Here is a 16135-nt window from a genome sequence, read left to right on the forward strand (position 1 = left end):
TCCACATGTCCACCCGCCAAGGTAGGTACTACTATTATTATTCTCATTATGCAGAAGAGAAATGAAAAAAGACAGAGGTACTCAAAAGTCTGGTTGGAATGACCGATAACAAAATTAAAATAACTATAAGCTTCAAAGGAAGTATTACATCGTTAGCAGTAAGTACACTCGACCCTTGAACAACTCGGAGGTTAGTGGGGCCAACCCCCCTGTGCGGTCAAAAATTCGCCTATAACTTTCACCTCCCCAGAAAATGTAGCTATCAATCACCTACTGTTGACCAGAAACCTTAGTGGTAACATGAACAGACGATTAACACATATTCTGTATGTTGTATGTATGATACACTGTATTCTCACAATAAAGCTAAAGAAAAGAAAATGTTAAGAAAATAATAAGGAAGAAGTAGGTCATCATAAAGGTCTCTTTTTCTCATCATCTTCATGTTAAGTAGTCTGAGGAGGAGGAGGAAGAGGTGGGTTTGGCCTTGCTATCTCAGGAGTGGCAGAGGTTGGAGGAGGTGGAGGAGGTGGATGAGGTGGAAGGGGAGGCCAGAGGGACAGGCACACTTAGTGTAATATTTATTGAAAAAAAAATCCACATATAGATGGACCTGTGCATTCAAACCCATGTTGTTTAAGGGTCAATTAGATACAAAAGCTATAATAACTGCCAGGATATGGTCAATTCTTAAGGCAGGCAGTTCTGAGATTAATAAAGAGTACGTATGCATGCCCTCATGCCCACACCTGAGAACACATGCAGATAAAATCAGGTTATGATCCTCATGAAAAGAAGAAGAAAAAACCAGATAAATTATAAATAAAGCAGAAATAAGCAGGCAAAATAATTCCCATGCCTTCTTCACCTTAGTGATGCCAGCCGGCTATAGCTAGAATATTGGCATTTTTAAAGAATCCTGGTTTCTGGAAATCATTTGTTACTAAGTGATGCCTTATATGAATGGGAGCCATAGGACACTGTTAACACAGCTTAGAAGCAGCTTCTCTCCACAGTGGGCTGCTCACTGTCACTGTCATCAGCACAATGGTGTCTTTGACTGAAACTGTGACAACTCTAGGGTCATGCAGCCATAGCTCTCAAATATTTCCTCTCAGTACCTATCACAAAACTCTGAACATGTAAACTTAGTTGAAAAAAAATAAAAGATCTTTGGGAGGCCAAGGCAGGCGGATCACCATGTCAGGAGATCGAGACCATCCTGGCTAACATGGTGAAACCCCATCTCTACTAAAAATACAAAAAAATTAGTCGGGCGTGGTGGCGGGCACCTGTAGTCCCAGCTACTCGGGAGGCTGAGGTAGGAGAATGGTGTGAACCTGGGAGGCGGAGCTTGCAGTGAGCCGAGATCGCGCCACTGAGCTCCAGCCTGGGCAACAGAGTGAGACTCTGTCTCAAAAAAAAAAAAAAGAAAAAAGAAAAAGAAAAAAAAGGTTTTGAGATTTAGATTAAACGACATCTATGCTCATTAAAGAATACATTCATCACCAAATTAAAAAAAAGAGAGAGAGAGAAAGAATAAAACCATTTAGGTAACAGCACATCAACATAACCACTAATGAAGTCTGGTTATATCTTCTTACAATCTATTTTCTCTGCATCGAACAGTTTGTTTATGCAAAACAGATGAATAGCTTTGCCAGAAAGAGGATAACTATAAATTTGGTAGGCACACACCTCCCAAATAATGTAGGAAGACTATTACCATGCAGACTTACTAAGTTTGACTTATATAATAAAATAATATAACAGAAAACCTCCAGCTAGCCTTCTAGATAGAGAAGAGTCACACGGTTTCAAGCTGATGCTACCAATATATACAACATTGATTTATATTATAGGAGAAAGGGGATTTATTGCTTCACTGACATTGATTCTAGTGATAGCTTCAAAGAAAAATGAAGAGAATATAGTGTGTCCTTGTAGTACAATCACTCCTAGTCAGTCAGCCATAATTCATATTGACCGGAGTCATTGAGGCCATTTATTAGGTTTCTATACTTATTGTTTGAAGAACAGTTTTAATAAAAGAACAGTTTTATTAAAACTCAGGTAAATGGCAAAGATTTACATAAAGCTTTAAGAGATACAAATATGAAGAAAACACAGATTTGAAATTCATAATTAATAATATAAGAATTGGTAACTGGTTGTAATTTTTACAATGTTTAGCTTTAAAAAGAAGTGGAAAGGCTACTTTCCAGATTAAAAAAAGATTGCTAGCAAAATATTTATCCAGTCTTACGTTGCCATCTCAACCTCTCGACAGAGAAGACTTGCTCAAGTTTAATCATTAATGGCTTATAGTTTTAATAATAATAATAGTAACACTCTAATAATGGTAATATGAACAATAACTGTAATTTATCAATTTCTTCCTATGTTCTCTCCTTTGTGGCACTTCATTTTTCCACCAAACCATGTGAATTAAATACTGTTTTAACATTTTAAGGAAAAATTCCAGTGGCAAATCACAGGCAACATCTACTCTTGAAGAACTGGCCATGCATGTGCCCAGATGGACAGAAGCAGTTTCTGGAAAGAGTAGCTAAGCACCCTGAAAGATTTTTCCATGAGGTCCTCTTTTCCTTGGATCATAAACCAAAGATAATCCAGAGGTAAATTATTCAAACCACTTGTCTTTTCAAAACTCTTTTGCAGTTAAATTGATAAGACATTTTACTATAGCTCTTTATATTTTCCAAGCTACTTTTGCTATATTTTGCCACAACCCTTGAGGTAGATGAGTATTATCATCATTACATGGATGAAAATGTACCTTGATCATTAAGAGTTATAGGTGTCAGACTTCCTGAGTTTGTTCCCTGACTTATTCACTTAATAGTTATGTGCATTTAGACAAATTGCGTACACCCCTCAATATTCTCATTATGAAGATAATGGAAGTAACTATATCATAGGTTTGATATGAATACTGAATGGAATAATACTAGTAAGGCATTCAGAACGTAGCAAGAGCTCAATGCATGTTAGCTCTTATAAAACCTATTTTACAGTTGAACAACCTGAGGCACAGAGTCCAAAGTCACAGATACAGTGTCAGGACCAAGAATTCATAGCACTGACTTTTCCTTCAACATTGTTGTTCTTCCCCACTTCTCATTCTAGCTGTCTCCAGACTTGACTTGGGGATCTCAAGGCAGGCCAAGGCCAAATAGTTATTTCAAATGATCCTTAAGTTCATATAAAATAACAATAACAACAGTGCCTAACTTTTGTGGAGCACTTACTATGTGTTAATCACTGTGCTAAATTCCTTACACATATTCTCTTATTTAATCCTCAAAATCCTACTTAGATGGATGTTATACTTCCTCCTTTTACAGATGAGGAAAGCAAGACCAAGAATAGTTAAGTGGTGAAGTAATTGCCAAAGAACACATAGCTACTTAGTTCTTAAGCCAAGAATCAAATTCAGGCAATATGGGTTCAAAGTTCAAGTCTTTACCATTCACTTTTATCTATTAACTAAATAAGTAAACTGCCATCATCTTATCACTAGAGTTTATCACGCTTAAAAGCGGGACATACTACATTGCCCTCCACCATCTCATCATCAAAGAATACCAAATGCAGTATGTTTTTGTAAGCAAACATTGCCACATATTTACAACACTGGCTAATGTAAGGAACCTATGTTCTCTATTTCCTTCTGGAGTGTGTAAGATAAACTATCACCATAAACCTAAGAGTACTCTCATTAAATGAAATTATTGTCTTTCATGCCTTAAATTAGAATGTGCCCCTCATCTAAGGTGTTAAAGTGCCATTTTCTTTGATTTTATGATTTTTTTCAGCATGTATATTTCTGAATTTTATTAAATATGTATAATTTATGATTATTTTGCTTTTAGGTTATAATTTGAAGAAACAAAATGAACATACACATTAAATCAATTGTAATGCAGAATATATTAAATTAGATGATATCCAAGATCCTGATACTAAGATAGTATGCTTCACGGTTTAAATTCACATTATATATATAATGTGTATATATACCACTATGGTTTAGAAGTTGAGAAGTTTTAAAGGTATCAAAGAATATTAATAAAGAATCTTCTGCTTCTTCCTTTCTTCTAACCACAAAATTCGCCTTTTCTTTCCACAAGCAACATGTTAGGTTTTGTTTATCTTCCTAGATATATTTACATACATACAATAAAATACATTTATATATTTATATACCGATACCTCCCTCTCCCTGTTTTTATACTTATGTGCACTGTATGGCAGGATACTTCACATGGACTCCTGTATCATGTTTTACTGTTAAGACTGCTCCTTATTGGTACTAAAGGGTTTCCTGTGTTATTATTATAGATGCATATTTTACTACTTTATTAATGAATAATAATTTCAAATAGTCCTCCATTCATGGCCTTTAAGTTGTTGCTAATCTTACATCATGACAAATAATGCTGCAAGGAATAATATTGCATATACACCGATTCACATGTGTGTGAGCATATCTTTTCAGTAGCACCCAATTCCTAGAAGTGAAATGCCGGGTTAATGGGTATGTGTATTTGCAATTTTGATAGATATCACCAAATTACCTCCAAAGGAGTTGTTTCAATTTATAATCAATATTAAATAATGAAAGTGTATATACTGGGTTTTTCACTGATGCTAAGAGCAGGGGATATTAGTATTTATGTTTAATGCTTAAATAAAGTTATACATTGCACATTCTGGTGATGTTGGCAGGTATCTTGGCACCAAAGTTAAACAATATAACCCTGAATTGCAAACATAATACACTCTCTATTAATGCACTAGTGATGAGAAAATAAATGTCTTTAACAGCTGCCTAGATTCTAAACAATAAATATAGACCCAAAAGTTCAATGCAGTTCTTGGAAGATAAGAATTAACCATCACAGAAGATCATATTTTTCAGCTGTAGAAAAATCTGACTTCAGTCACTTTATTTCCGTAGAATGATTACTTTTTATAGGTAATTGACAAGGACACTTGATTGCAATTTTCACTTTAAAAGCTTTAAAAAAATCTCAAATGGCAGAGTGTCTGCCAAAAACTTTTTGTAAAATCAATTCTTCCACTTCTTGAGAACCTACTACATGGTCTGATTTCTTTATAAAGGTTGTGTAATGTAATGTGTCCAACAACTCTATGAGGTTAATGGTATCAATCCAACTTTACGGGCCAAAAAACTGTGGCTCAGCAATATTAACTAGCTCAGATGACACAACTAACAAGTACTGGTAAGTAAAAAAAAAAAAAAAAAAGATCAAGATTTCCCACAAGTACTGGTCAGAAATGAAGTAGAGAAAACATCATTGAATGAACAAATTAAACGTGCAATAGGTATACGCCATCCTGTGGCTACCTAAACAAATGTCTTACCTCAAAAGCAGATGACAAGGAAGGGACAAGAGGCTTCAGGTGACCAAATCGGTACAGCATTAAGAACATCAAGCAACGGAGAGTTTCCATAATAGCTGCCTTGGGTCTGAAATAAAATGTCATTAACATGCATTAGCTTTAAATATGCTCTTTATATGTTCACATGTTATAATTAATATAAACTTCTCATTCTCAAGAAATACCTAGCATTTTAATATATTTGAAAAGCATGTCCCCTGAAGCTATTTGAAAACAGTGATTAAGAAAGAACACTCATCTTTTTCGGGAAAATCTGTTCTTTATCAACATATTGCTTAGTTTGAGCACTGATGAGTTATGAAGTTTATTTTCAGGTAATAAATAAAATATTAGGCAACTAAATTTCTAGGGTTTAAAGTAAGTGAGACTCTTTTCACTGATTTAATGTCTTCATACTTCATTCATTTAAAAAATGAGTAGGAGAACTGATATAGTTAACTTCTCTAAAATAATGAGAAGTCAAATACCAAAATTTTATATTTATTTTTAAAACTACACTAGTTACATAATATACTGGTATTTTACCACTCTGTGGAAAATTCTTGAATTGAGTAAAAGTAAAAACAATGCAAGAATTTCACTTCTTGCCTTTGATCCAGAAGAAATCCAATGGAAGTCAAGGTCAGGATAATGAAGCAAACCCTCAGAAGGAGAGTAACTTGCGACAGTGCCTGTCAAACAAACACGGAGATCAATGCAGCCGTTAGGAGAATTGTTAAAAGGTACAAGAACGGTTAAAGCTTACAAAACAGCCCAAGTTTTATGTCCTATTGCACCACTTGTCATTGACACTTTACAGAAAGCTTGACTACACAGAAAACATTTTGGTTTTCTTAATGTCTTTCAGTTCCTTGTCGGACACTTGGAGAAGGAATTAGACAATTCCATAATGGTATTTTGCTGAAAGTGTTCATTATCATTTAAAATTATCCTTTAAAGTTTTGACTTTTATAATTTTTTGAAGCATGTGAGTCCCCACATATGGATAAATTACTCACATTTTAATGTATAAATACTGTATTCTAATAGCCATTTTTAGTATAACAAAATCTTTGTGGTTTCAAATGCAAAGCTTTCTCTAATATAGAAAATATTTAAAGGAGACTGTGTTTATGAGTGAAAACATATATAAAGGAGATTACACATATACACTCATATTTGATTCAATCTACATGCTCATATACACATGTCAAAAGCTATCTTTTTAACGCTTAAACATTAAGCATTAGTGTGCTCTTCATGTTAATATGGCAGAGTTTTGTAAACTAAATTAAAACTTACTGATATATTGGACTTTGAGCCAAGGGAAAGAATGAGTACTATCTTTCCAGGTATCTTAACGGTAAAAGCTTATTCTAAGACAGTCTGTCCATTGAGATTATTAGATTTCTGCCTTGCAAATATGCTTTGTGCTCCAGAAGAATTAGAGGAAAAGCAGATACTAGAATTCTAATTTAAGTACATATACGGCAGTCTTTTTTTATTGTTTAAAATTATTTACATTATGTATAAAAACTACTTCTTTTTGGAAAAATGAACCATTTACAGTTTGTTTTTGGACTCTCAGTCAAAGGACTTTCCTTTAAATATTTGTCTCAATTTTAGTCTGGTCTTTCGTACTTTTCTTTAGGAAAAATGAATTAAAGGGTACAGTTGCATAAAGTGGGTTTTTATCCTAATGTACTGGAAATAAATGATAATTTTTTTAAAAATTATATTTTGAATCACTGTAACAGAAAACATTTTTGTCAGAATTATAAATATTCATTTAATTTATATATTAAAATTTAATAATGTTTATTGAACATCTACTATTTTACAGCTTCTATGGCATGTGTTTCTCGTACTTTAATTTTGTTACATTCCCAGTAACTTGGCAGAGTAGTTGTCATTATATCGGCTTTATTTAAAAAAAAAAACGCAAACAATCTGGGAAACAAAGGATTATCTAACTTTTTCCATCATTACACAGAAAGTAAATAACGCCTCTGAAACTCAAAACAGGCCTGCCTGATCACAAAGCATGATGATGGTAGAATACATATGAGCAATAGATTTAAAGGAGCTAATGGCAGAAGTCTGAGATTACACAGCCAAAGTTTAGAGCCAGGTGAACACGACTTCAGATTAAAAGTGGATCAGTAAATTCAAAGTATTGGACACAGTTCCTGGATGAGTTCCCTACTCACTGGTGGAGCTTAAGTTCCATCTTTATGAAAACCCAGAGGTGTGATACAACAGATTGGCTACAATAGTGCCCAAAACATTATGCAAGCACTCTTTCCTTTGTTTCCCCTTGAAATGAATATAAGGAATTTCACCTATTAGCTAATATCCTTACTTGCAACTCAATTGCATCTGTCCAAAGTTATAAACAGTAAACAAAAGCCACCAGTCACAATTTTTGCTCACATGCAGTATTATAGCTTCATACCTTCTTAAAAACCAGCCCTATCTCTCACAGCCAACTTCCTGGAATGGCAGCCCGAATGGTCAAGGGATTTTAAACCCTCCAAAGCAATACTTTAGTGGGAGAGTATTGCTGAGTGGTCAAAAATCTGAATACAGAAGTATTAGAATGTTTAGGAACAGGGGCACAATGATAGGTATTAGATACAAGATGGGGGAGTCAGTGAAAGCCAGAATGTCTTAGACCAGAGCAAGAGAGTGCTATTAATATTTTGACATGTGGAGGTAAGCGATGTCCACTTAGGAAGAATGAGACCAAAAAAAAAAAAAAAAAAAAAACCAGAAAAATATTTTCCTGGTGGTAGAAGTAACTAAGGTTTGTTACTCTGATTAAAATGGCATCTCTCACTATATTGCTTCATTGTGGTTTTGGCGGGGAAAAATTTACATAAAAGGGAGAAATGATTTGGGTCAAAATCTGTAGTATGATTGCAAATGCTCTTTAAGAACACAGAATTTGTTTTTCAAACCTATCACCCATGTAACCATGAGCAAATTATTTGACATTTTAAAGCCTCATCTATGCGTTTGGTACATTTGAAATAAAATACGCGTTTGGCAAGGACTGTAATCTTATTAAATACTTAAAAGAGTGTTTGGCACAGAGTAAAAAAGTCAATTGATGGTCATGGTTAGTATTATTGTTACTATGTTCAGGAGCTTAGGCTAATCTTAATTAATTACAATAACATAAACAACTAAGAAGCATAAATAGAAGTTCTATTAGCTCTTCCAGATGTCATAGAAAACTCACAGATGAAATAAGTACATGTATTTACTTTGGTTAGGAAATGTATGATCCCTGGACAATAGAAATAACTCTTTACCAAACTGCATCCTGACTACTGGACTCAGAGTGGAAACCAACTTGATGCAGGAATCCACCACCTAGTCAACATCTCTAACTGGTGAACGGGCAACTGAAACTTGGCATGACTAAAACACTGCCTTTGAGCTCCTCCTCTACAACATACATTCACTAGTTTTCTTCATCTTAGAAAATGACACCTCCTAGCCTTCTGTTACTGAAGACAAAAACCTGCGGCTGGTCCTTAACTTTTTCTGTCACTGTCTACTTCTAATATATCAGAGATATATTTAAAATGTATCCAGAATAAAAGCATGTGTTATAAACAGCACAATTAATACCCTATTCCACCCCAAGATGATCTCCCCAACAATTGTTGAAATACTCCCCTAACTGGTCTTCCTACTTCTAAAATTGCCTGTCCACCTACCACAGCCCCCAACCCACAGCATGCAGAGTGATCCTTTTAAGCTTAAGTGAGATCATGTCACACATGTTCTAAACCCTCCAGGGGCTCACTCAGAATAAAGCCCAAAGTCATCACTCTAGCCCAAATACACCATACCCCACTATTAATCCCTAGTGTTCTCTCTTTAACTCAAAATAAGCCATGTCAGAAATTTTCCCGTTCCTGGACATGACAAACATTTTCCCCACTCAAGTCTGTTTCACCTACTATTCCTCTGCTTGAAATGACTTCCCCTAGTGATCATTAGGGTGCATTTCATTCAGGTCTCTATTCAAATACATGTCCTTGTCCCTCCGACACAAAATAGTACTTCTCCATAACTCTCTATAACCATTTTCTGTTTTATTGCTCTTCGTATGATTTACCACTTCTATACACTTATATATTTGTTGGTGCATTCTCTGTTGTCTGTCTCCTCTTGCTAAGATGTAAACTCAATGAAACTTTTTATCTCTTCATTCACTGTCGTATCCCAAGTGCCTAGAATATAGAACTCAATATGTTTATTGAAAGACTGATAAAATGAATATTTTATATTTGTTTTAGTATTAATATATTAAATGTTATTACATTGCTAATATGTTATTTTGGGAAAACTGAATCTATTTCATTTTCTACAAATTCGAATTTTATTTTAGGTTCAGGAGATGTATTTGCAGGTTTGTTACATTAGTATATTGCCTGATGCTGAGGTTTGAGATAGGAACGATCCTATCACCCAGGTAGTGAGCATTGTACCCAACAATTAGTTTTCCAACTTTTGCCCCCCTCCTTTATTCCTCAGTCCCCAGTGTCTATGGTTGTCATCTTTATGTCCAGGGTACCCAATGTTTAGCTTCCATTTATAAGTAAGAACTTGCAATATTTAGTTTTCTGCTCCTGCACTAATTCACCTGGAGTAATGGCCTCCAGCTACATTCATGTTGCTGCAAAGGACATGAATTCTTTTTCATTGCTGCATAGTAATCCATGGTATATATGTAACACATTTTCTTCAACCAATCCTCCGTTGGTGGGCACCTAGGTTGATTCCATGTCTTTGCTATTGTGAATAATGCTGCGATGAACATGAGTGCATGTGTGTTTTAGAGTGATTTATTTTATTTTGGATATACACCCGGTAATGGGACTGCTGTGTCAAATGGTAGTTCTAAGTTCTTTGAGAAATTTCCAAACTGCTTTCCAGTAGCTGAACTAATTTACATTCTCACCAACAGTGTGTATGTGTTCCCTTTTCTTTTTAGCCTCACCAGCATCTGTTGTTTTGATTTTTTAATAATAGCCATTCTTACTGGTGTGAAACAGTATCTCATTGTGGTTTTGATTTGCATTTCTCTAATGATTAGTGACGTTGAGAATTTTTTCATGTTTGTTGGATACTTGCATGTCTACTTTTGAGAGGTGCCTATTTATGTTCTTTGCCCACTTTTTAATGCGGCTATTTGTTTTTTTCTTGTTCATTTGGTTAAGTTCCTTATAGATTTTGCATATTAGTCCTTTGTCAGATGGGTAGTTGGCAAATGTTTTCTCCCATTCTCTAGACTGTCTGTTTACTCCGTTGATAGTTTCTTTTGCTGTGCAGAAGCTCTTTATTGTAACTAGGTCCCACCTGTCAATTTTTGTTTTTGTTGCAGTTGCTTTTGAGGACTTACTCATAAATTATTTCCCTAGGCCAATGTCCAGAATGATCTTCAACAAAGCTGATAAAAGCAATGGGGAAAGGACTCCTTATTCAGTAAGTGGTATAGGGATAGCTGGCTAGCCATACGCAGAAGAATGAAACCAGACCCCTACCCTTCACCATATATAAAAATTAACTCAAGATTGATTAAAGATTTGAACGTAAGACCTCAAACTATAAAAACCCTAGAAGAAAACACTAATACAATTAATTAATAATTTAATATTAAATATTTAATAACAATGTTTTATTTTATTTTTGAAACAGGGTTTTACTCCCATCACTCAGGCTTGTAGTGTAATGGCACCATCTAGGCTCACCACAACCTTCCTTTCCAGCCTTAAGCTATTCTCCTGCCTCAGCCTCCAGAGTAGCTGGGACCACAGGCACACGCTACCGTGCACAGCTAATTTTTTTTTTCTTCGAGACAGAATTTCGTTCTTGTTGCCCAGGCTGGAGTGCAATGGCGCCATCTCGGCTCACTGCAACCTCCGCCTCCTGGGTTCAAGCAATTCACCTGCCTCAGCCTCCCAGGATTACAGGCACCCACCACCTTACATACCCGACTTATTTTTTTTGTATTTTTAGGAGAGATGGGGTTTCACCATGTTGGCCAGGCTTGGTCTCGAACTCCTGACCTCAGGTGATCAGCCTGCCTCTGCCTCCTAAAGTGCTGGGATTATAGGCGTGAGCCACTGTACCCAGCCAACGGCTAATTTTTGTATTTTTTTGTAGAGATGGGTTTTCACCACATTGTCCAGGCTGGTCTCAAACTCCTGGACTCAGGTCCAGCCTCAGCCTCCCAATGTACTGGGATTTATAGGCATGAGCCGCCACACGTCATCTAATACCAATATTTTATATTCTTCAAACTTTAAAATAAACTCAACTAAATTATTCAATCAATAGTTTAATATTAAATTATTAAGTGTTTCTAAATGTTAAATATTTAAATATTAAGTACCTTAATATTTATTCCCTTAATTCCTTAAAAAACAGAATATCCCAAAAATGAGTTTAAAAGAAACTGAGAATATTGAAGAGGGAATTCAACATAGAGCACATATGCTTAATTTAGGGTTCATTTTCCTATGGAACTTACGTTTTTCTATATAGCATCCTTTGATAGACTAGCAAGGGAGATAATCAGCTGAACGTCTCTAAATTCTACACATTCGGCTGGGTGTGGTGGCTCATGCGTGTGATCCCAGCACTTTATGAGGCTGAGGTGAGCGGATCACTTGAGGTCAGGAGTTCAGGACCAGTCTGGCCAACACGGTGAAACCCCGTCTCTACTAAAAATACAAACATTAGCCGGGCATGGTGGCACACACCTGTAGTCCCAGCTACTTGGGCAGCTGAGGCAGGAGTAAACTACTGTTTGAACCTGGGAAGCAGAGGTTGCAGTGAGACGGGATCATGCCATTGCACTCCAGCCTGTGCGTCACAGCGAGACTCTGTCTCAAAAATAAATAAATAAATGAATTCTACAAATTCATTCCATGAATATATATTGAATATGTGCTGGGCACTATGGTAAATATGAGTTTGAGTAACCAAGAAGAACAAAATCCCTGCCCTTGAATTCATACCACCTTAGTATTTGCCCGTAAGACCATTGGCCAACTACACTAGAGCAAAAGAAAAAAAAAATAGAATTTATAGGTTTTGAAGACTATAAATATTTAGTCTCCTGTGTTTAAAACAATATGTGAAATCACACGTAGCTTATTAGTTTTTTATAACAGGGAGGATTTTATTTTTTCATTTAATTTACTCCCATTTCAAATTATATACTGCTGGTTTATCTTTCATATAAAATATCTCTGTCCTAAAGTGCTAAATTGAAATTATTCTAAATTAGTTCCATTTTAATTTGGACATATGATTGGTTCTTAATCACAGAAAGCATTTGGGAAAGATCATAACCATAAATAGCTTTATGAGGCAATAAATTATTTTTCCTTTTTAAAAATTATCTGTCAAGTTTCACTACTGTGTGTTGGCTCATGCCTATAATCCCAGCACTTTGGGAAGCTGAGGTCGGCAATTCACTTGAGGCCAGGAGTTCGAGACCAGCCTGGCCAAAATGGCGAAACCCCATCTCTACTAAAAACACAAAAATAATACAAAAATTATCTGGGCATGGTGGCGGTACTTGCCTGTAATTCCAGCTACTTGGGAGGTTAAGGCACAAGAACTGACTGAAACTGGGAGGTGGTGGATTCGGTGAGCTGAGATGGCACCACAGCACTCCAGCCTGGGCAACAGAGTGATATTCTGTCTCCAAAAAAAAAAAATTATTTGGTAGCTCTCGTTTTCATAGGTTTCCCAGTGCAAGGATGATGGTTTACATTTGTAGCCCCAATTACGCCTGCAGAACCCTATCTACTCCAACTTTCTTTAAATAGATGGGAAAAAAATACTTAGAAAGAGGTATCATTAACAACACAAAAACAGCAGAATTACATGTTCGACGCCATGTTACTTAATCAGTGAATGTGTGGGAATTCTTCTTTTGCCCACAGATATTATAAAGAAGAAAGCCCTTTTCTTCTTGAAGAAGACTCTCACTGTCTTACTCTTGCATGGGAAAACCTTGGGGGTCAACACAACGTCCTCTCACATTTCTCCACCAAATAAACCTTACAAAGGAGCTATCAAACTCAGTCACTACATCCTCAAATAACAGTATGTTTCTATATGAAAAAATTCTTTTTTTAAACTTTATGCATTGTCAAAGATGATTTGATAATATTTTCCATAATTTTATTCTAAGGCTTTAGAAATGAAAATCTCTAGATTTTCTTATTAAAACAAGTTGGTACATTTTTAGTAGTTTCTCTAAAAGCTGTCTGACAAGGTCTACAAAAGTTATTATTTTGATTAATGCTCATCTTCTCAGACATCTGTAAAATGAGGCTAATATTGCCTAACACTGAAACCTCTACAATCTCTGATGTGAAGGCAGCAGATTGGCTTTCTTGGCATACTTATCCCTGCTGCCATTATTAATATCTCTGTGGCTCTGAGGGCCCAATCTTCCAGACACTGTGAGCTTGCAGATTTGTTATGCTGAATCCGAAGGCTTGAAGATGCTTCTCACTGTTACAACATATACACAAGAACAGAATCCAATGTGACACCATACTGCAATGTATAATTATATATGAGTCTCAAGAATCTGTCTTGAAAGAATTTCTTGCTCTTTAAAATAATTGTCAATATTGGCTATTTTATTCTTTTCCCCACTTTTTCAGAACTCTCTAGGTGGCTACCACTAAAGCATACTAAGAGGAATATAATTACAGTAAACATTTGCTACAATTTCAAGCAAGAAGCAAACACAATAAATATATTAAAGGTGAAAATATATTGGCTAAAAAAGTATAATTAACATATAGTTCAAAACATTGAACTGACATGGAGTTCATCAGTTTCTACAAAAAAATTGTAAGAAATAAAAGCCAAAGATTACATTGTATTTTATAAATACCGAAATATTCAATATGTAACAATTATATTTGACACTATGGTTCTACTCCATTAAAATATGAATGTGTACCTGATAAGATAGAGAACTTGACCCTCCTACCTGGAAAAACAAACAATAGCAATATATCTGAAATGACTGTTTTCAAATCACAGGGCACAAGGCAAAAAAGAACAGCGATCTCAGGGAAATGGGATACAAATGACATGATCCATATTGTACCAGTTTCCCACCTTGAGAGTTTCTAGGTTACAATACAGAGGGACCCAGAGGAGCTTGGTGGATTCCCTGAATTGTGGAGAAAGAGCCAGGATTTGAGAGAAACCCAGAAGGCTAGCGTTTGGAAAATGGAGTACCAAAAAAGCAAGAGTTATGCATAGAGAACCCTAAAAATTTGCAGAGTGTCGGTCAAGTCTTTAGCAAGTCAGCTCATGTGTGATACCCTGAAGAAATTATCCAAGGGCAAAAAAGGATCAGAGTTACAATGCCCAGTATGTGTATAATGCATACTCCTACCAGACAGACTGGAAAATCTCATGATTCACTGGACATTCACTGAGTAGAGAACACCAAAGGGTTGTGCCTCAGTATTGGGTAGTAATTGGTCCAAGACTGAAAACCTGTAGCAAAGAAAGATCCTACAACAGTTGCCAAAAGAGTCTGTTGTTAACATATTATCTTTTTTGAATGCTCCATAAAACTATTTTGTGGTAGCCACTCTGAATAATCTGTATTTGCCTCAAGATCAAATTTCCTTGCACTTTTAATAGGTAACTTTTATTTTCTTACTAAGAAACAAGTGGATCTATAAACTAAATACCTTTTCATTATTTTCCAAAATACAGAAGAGAAAAGGTGTTAAAAGACTGTTTCAGAGACAGACCAGACTTTCTTTCTAAAAGGAATTTTTTTTTTTTTTTTTTTTTTTTTGAGACAGAGTCTTGCTCTGTTGCCTAGGCTGGAGTGCAGTAGCACAGTCTGGGCTTCTGCACAACCTCTAACTCCTGGGTTCAAGTGATTCTCTTGCCTCAGTCTCCAGAGTAGCTGGGATTACAGACACCTGCCACCGCACCCAGCTAATTTTTGTATTTTTAGCAGAGGCGGAGTTTCTCCACCTTGGCCAGACAGGTCTCAAACTCCTGACCTCAAGTGATCCACCCACCTTGGCCTCCTAAAGTGCTGGATTACAGGCATAAGCCACTGTGCCCAGCCTCTTCATGTGGAATACTTTTAATGAGGAAATGTAACTCCAAAGAACTGCACATTTAGAATTGGGAGTTTCCAAAACAGAATTAAATTGCTTAATTTTTACATACACTTAACAAATCTAAGTGAGGTTATGATTTAAATTATGAGGAGGTTATCATTGATTGTGTTTGTTATGTAACTTTTTAAAGAAGCTACCTGATACTCACCAAATTAGAAAACACTTATAGTGATATGAAGATATATTTAATTTCAAAGTTAACATTATATTATTTGATGCATATACTATTAAATGTGTAATTTCCCAGTTTATTAATGTATTTAAATGTAGTGGACAAAAAATAATGTATTTAGGAAAATACAATGATCACTTTTCTACATTTCTGTAGTCTATGCTTATTTGGAAGGTAGCTTTTGTTAACAGTCTTCCTTTACTACAAATCCATTACATTCATTTCATGCCTTTGTATTATAATTGATGCTCATTTTGGCCCACATTCCTTTTTTTTCCCCACATTACCTTAGTTACCACCGAAAATCTTAAGGAAATGAAATCCC

At 35.6% G+C, this 16135-nt stretch overlaps 1 protein-coding gene across 1 annotated transcript in view; it reads right to left on the reverse strand.

Moving 5' to 3' along the window:
* Positions 1 to 16135, reverse strand: part of AGMO (alkylglycerol monooxygenase) — a 409277-nt gene that overhangs the window by 160718 nt on the left and 232424 nt on the right. The window contains exons 13-14 of the mRNA XM_055347366.2: positions 6040 to 6122; positions 5413 to 5518 (exon numbers count right to left, since the gene is read on the reverse strand). Of these exons, the coding sequence (XP_055203341.1) occupies positions 5413 to 5518; positions 6040 to 6122 (189 nt within the window). The remainder of the gene's footprint in view (positions 1 to 5412; positions 5519 to 6039; positions 6123 to 16135) is intronic.

This window comes from Gorilla gorilla, chromosome 6, assembly GCF_029281585.2.
Source record: "Gorilla gorilla gorilla isolate KB3781 chromosome 6, NHGRI_mGorGor1-v2.1_pri, whole genome shotgun sequence".
Taxonomy (NCBI): Eukaryota; Metazoa; Chordata; class Mammalia; order Primates; family Hominidae; genus Gorilla; species Gorilla gorilla.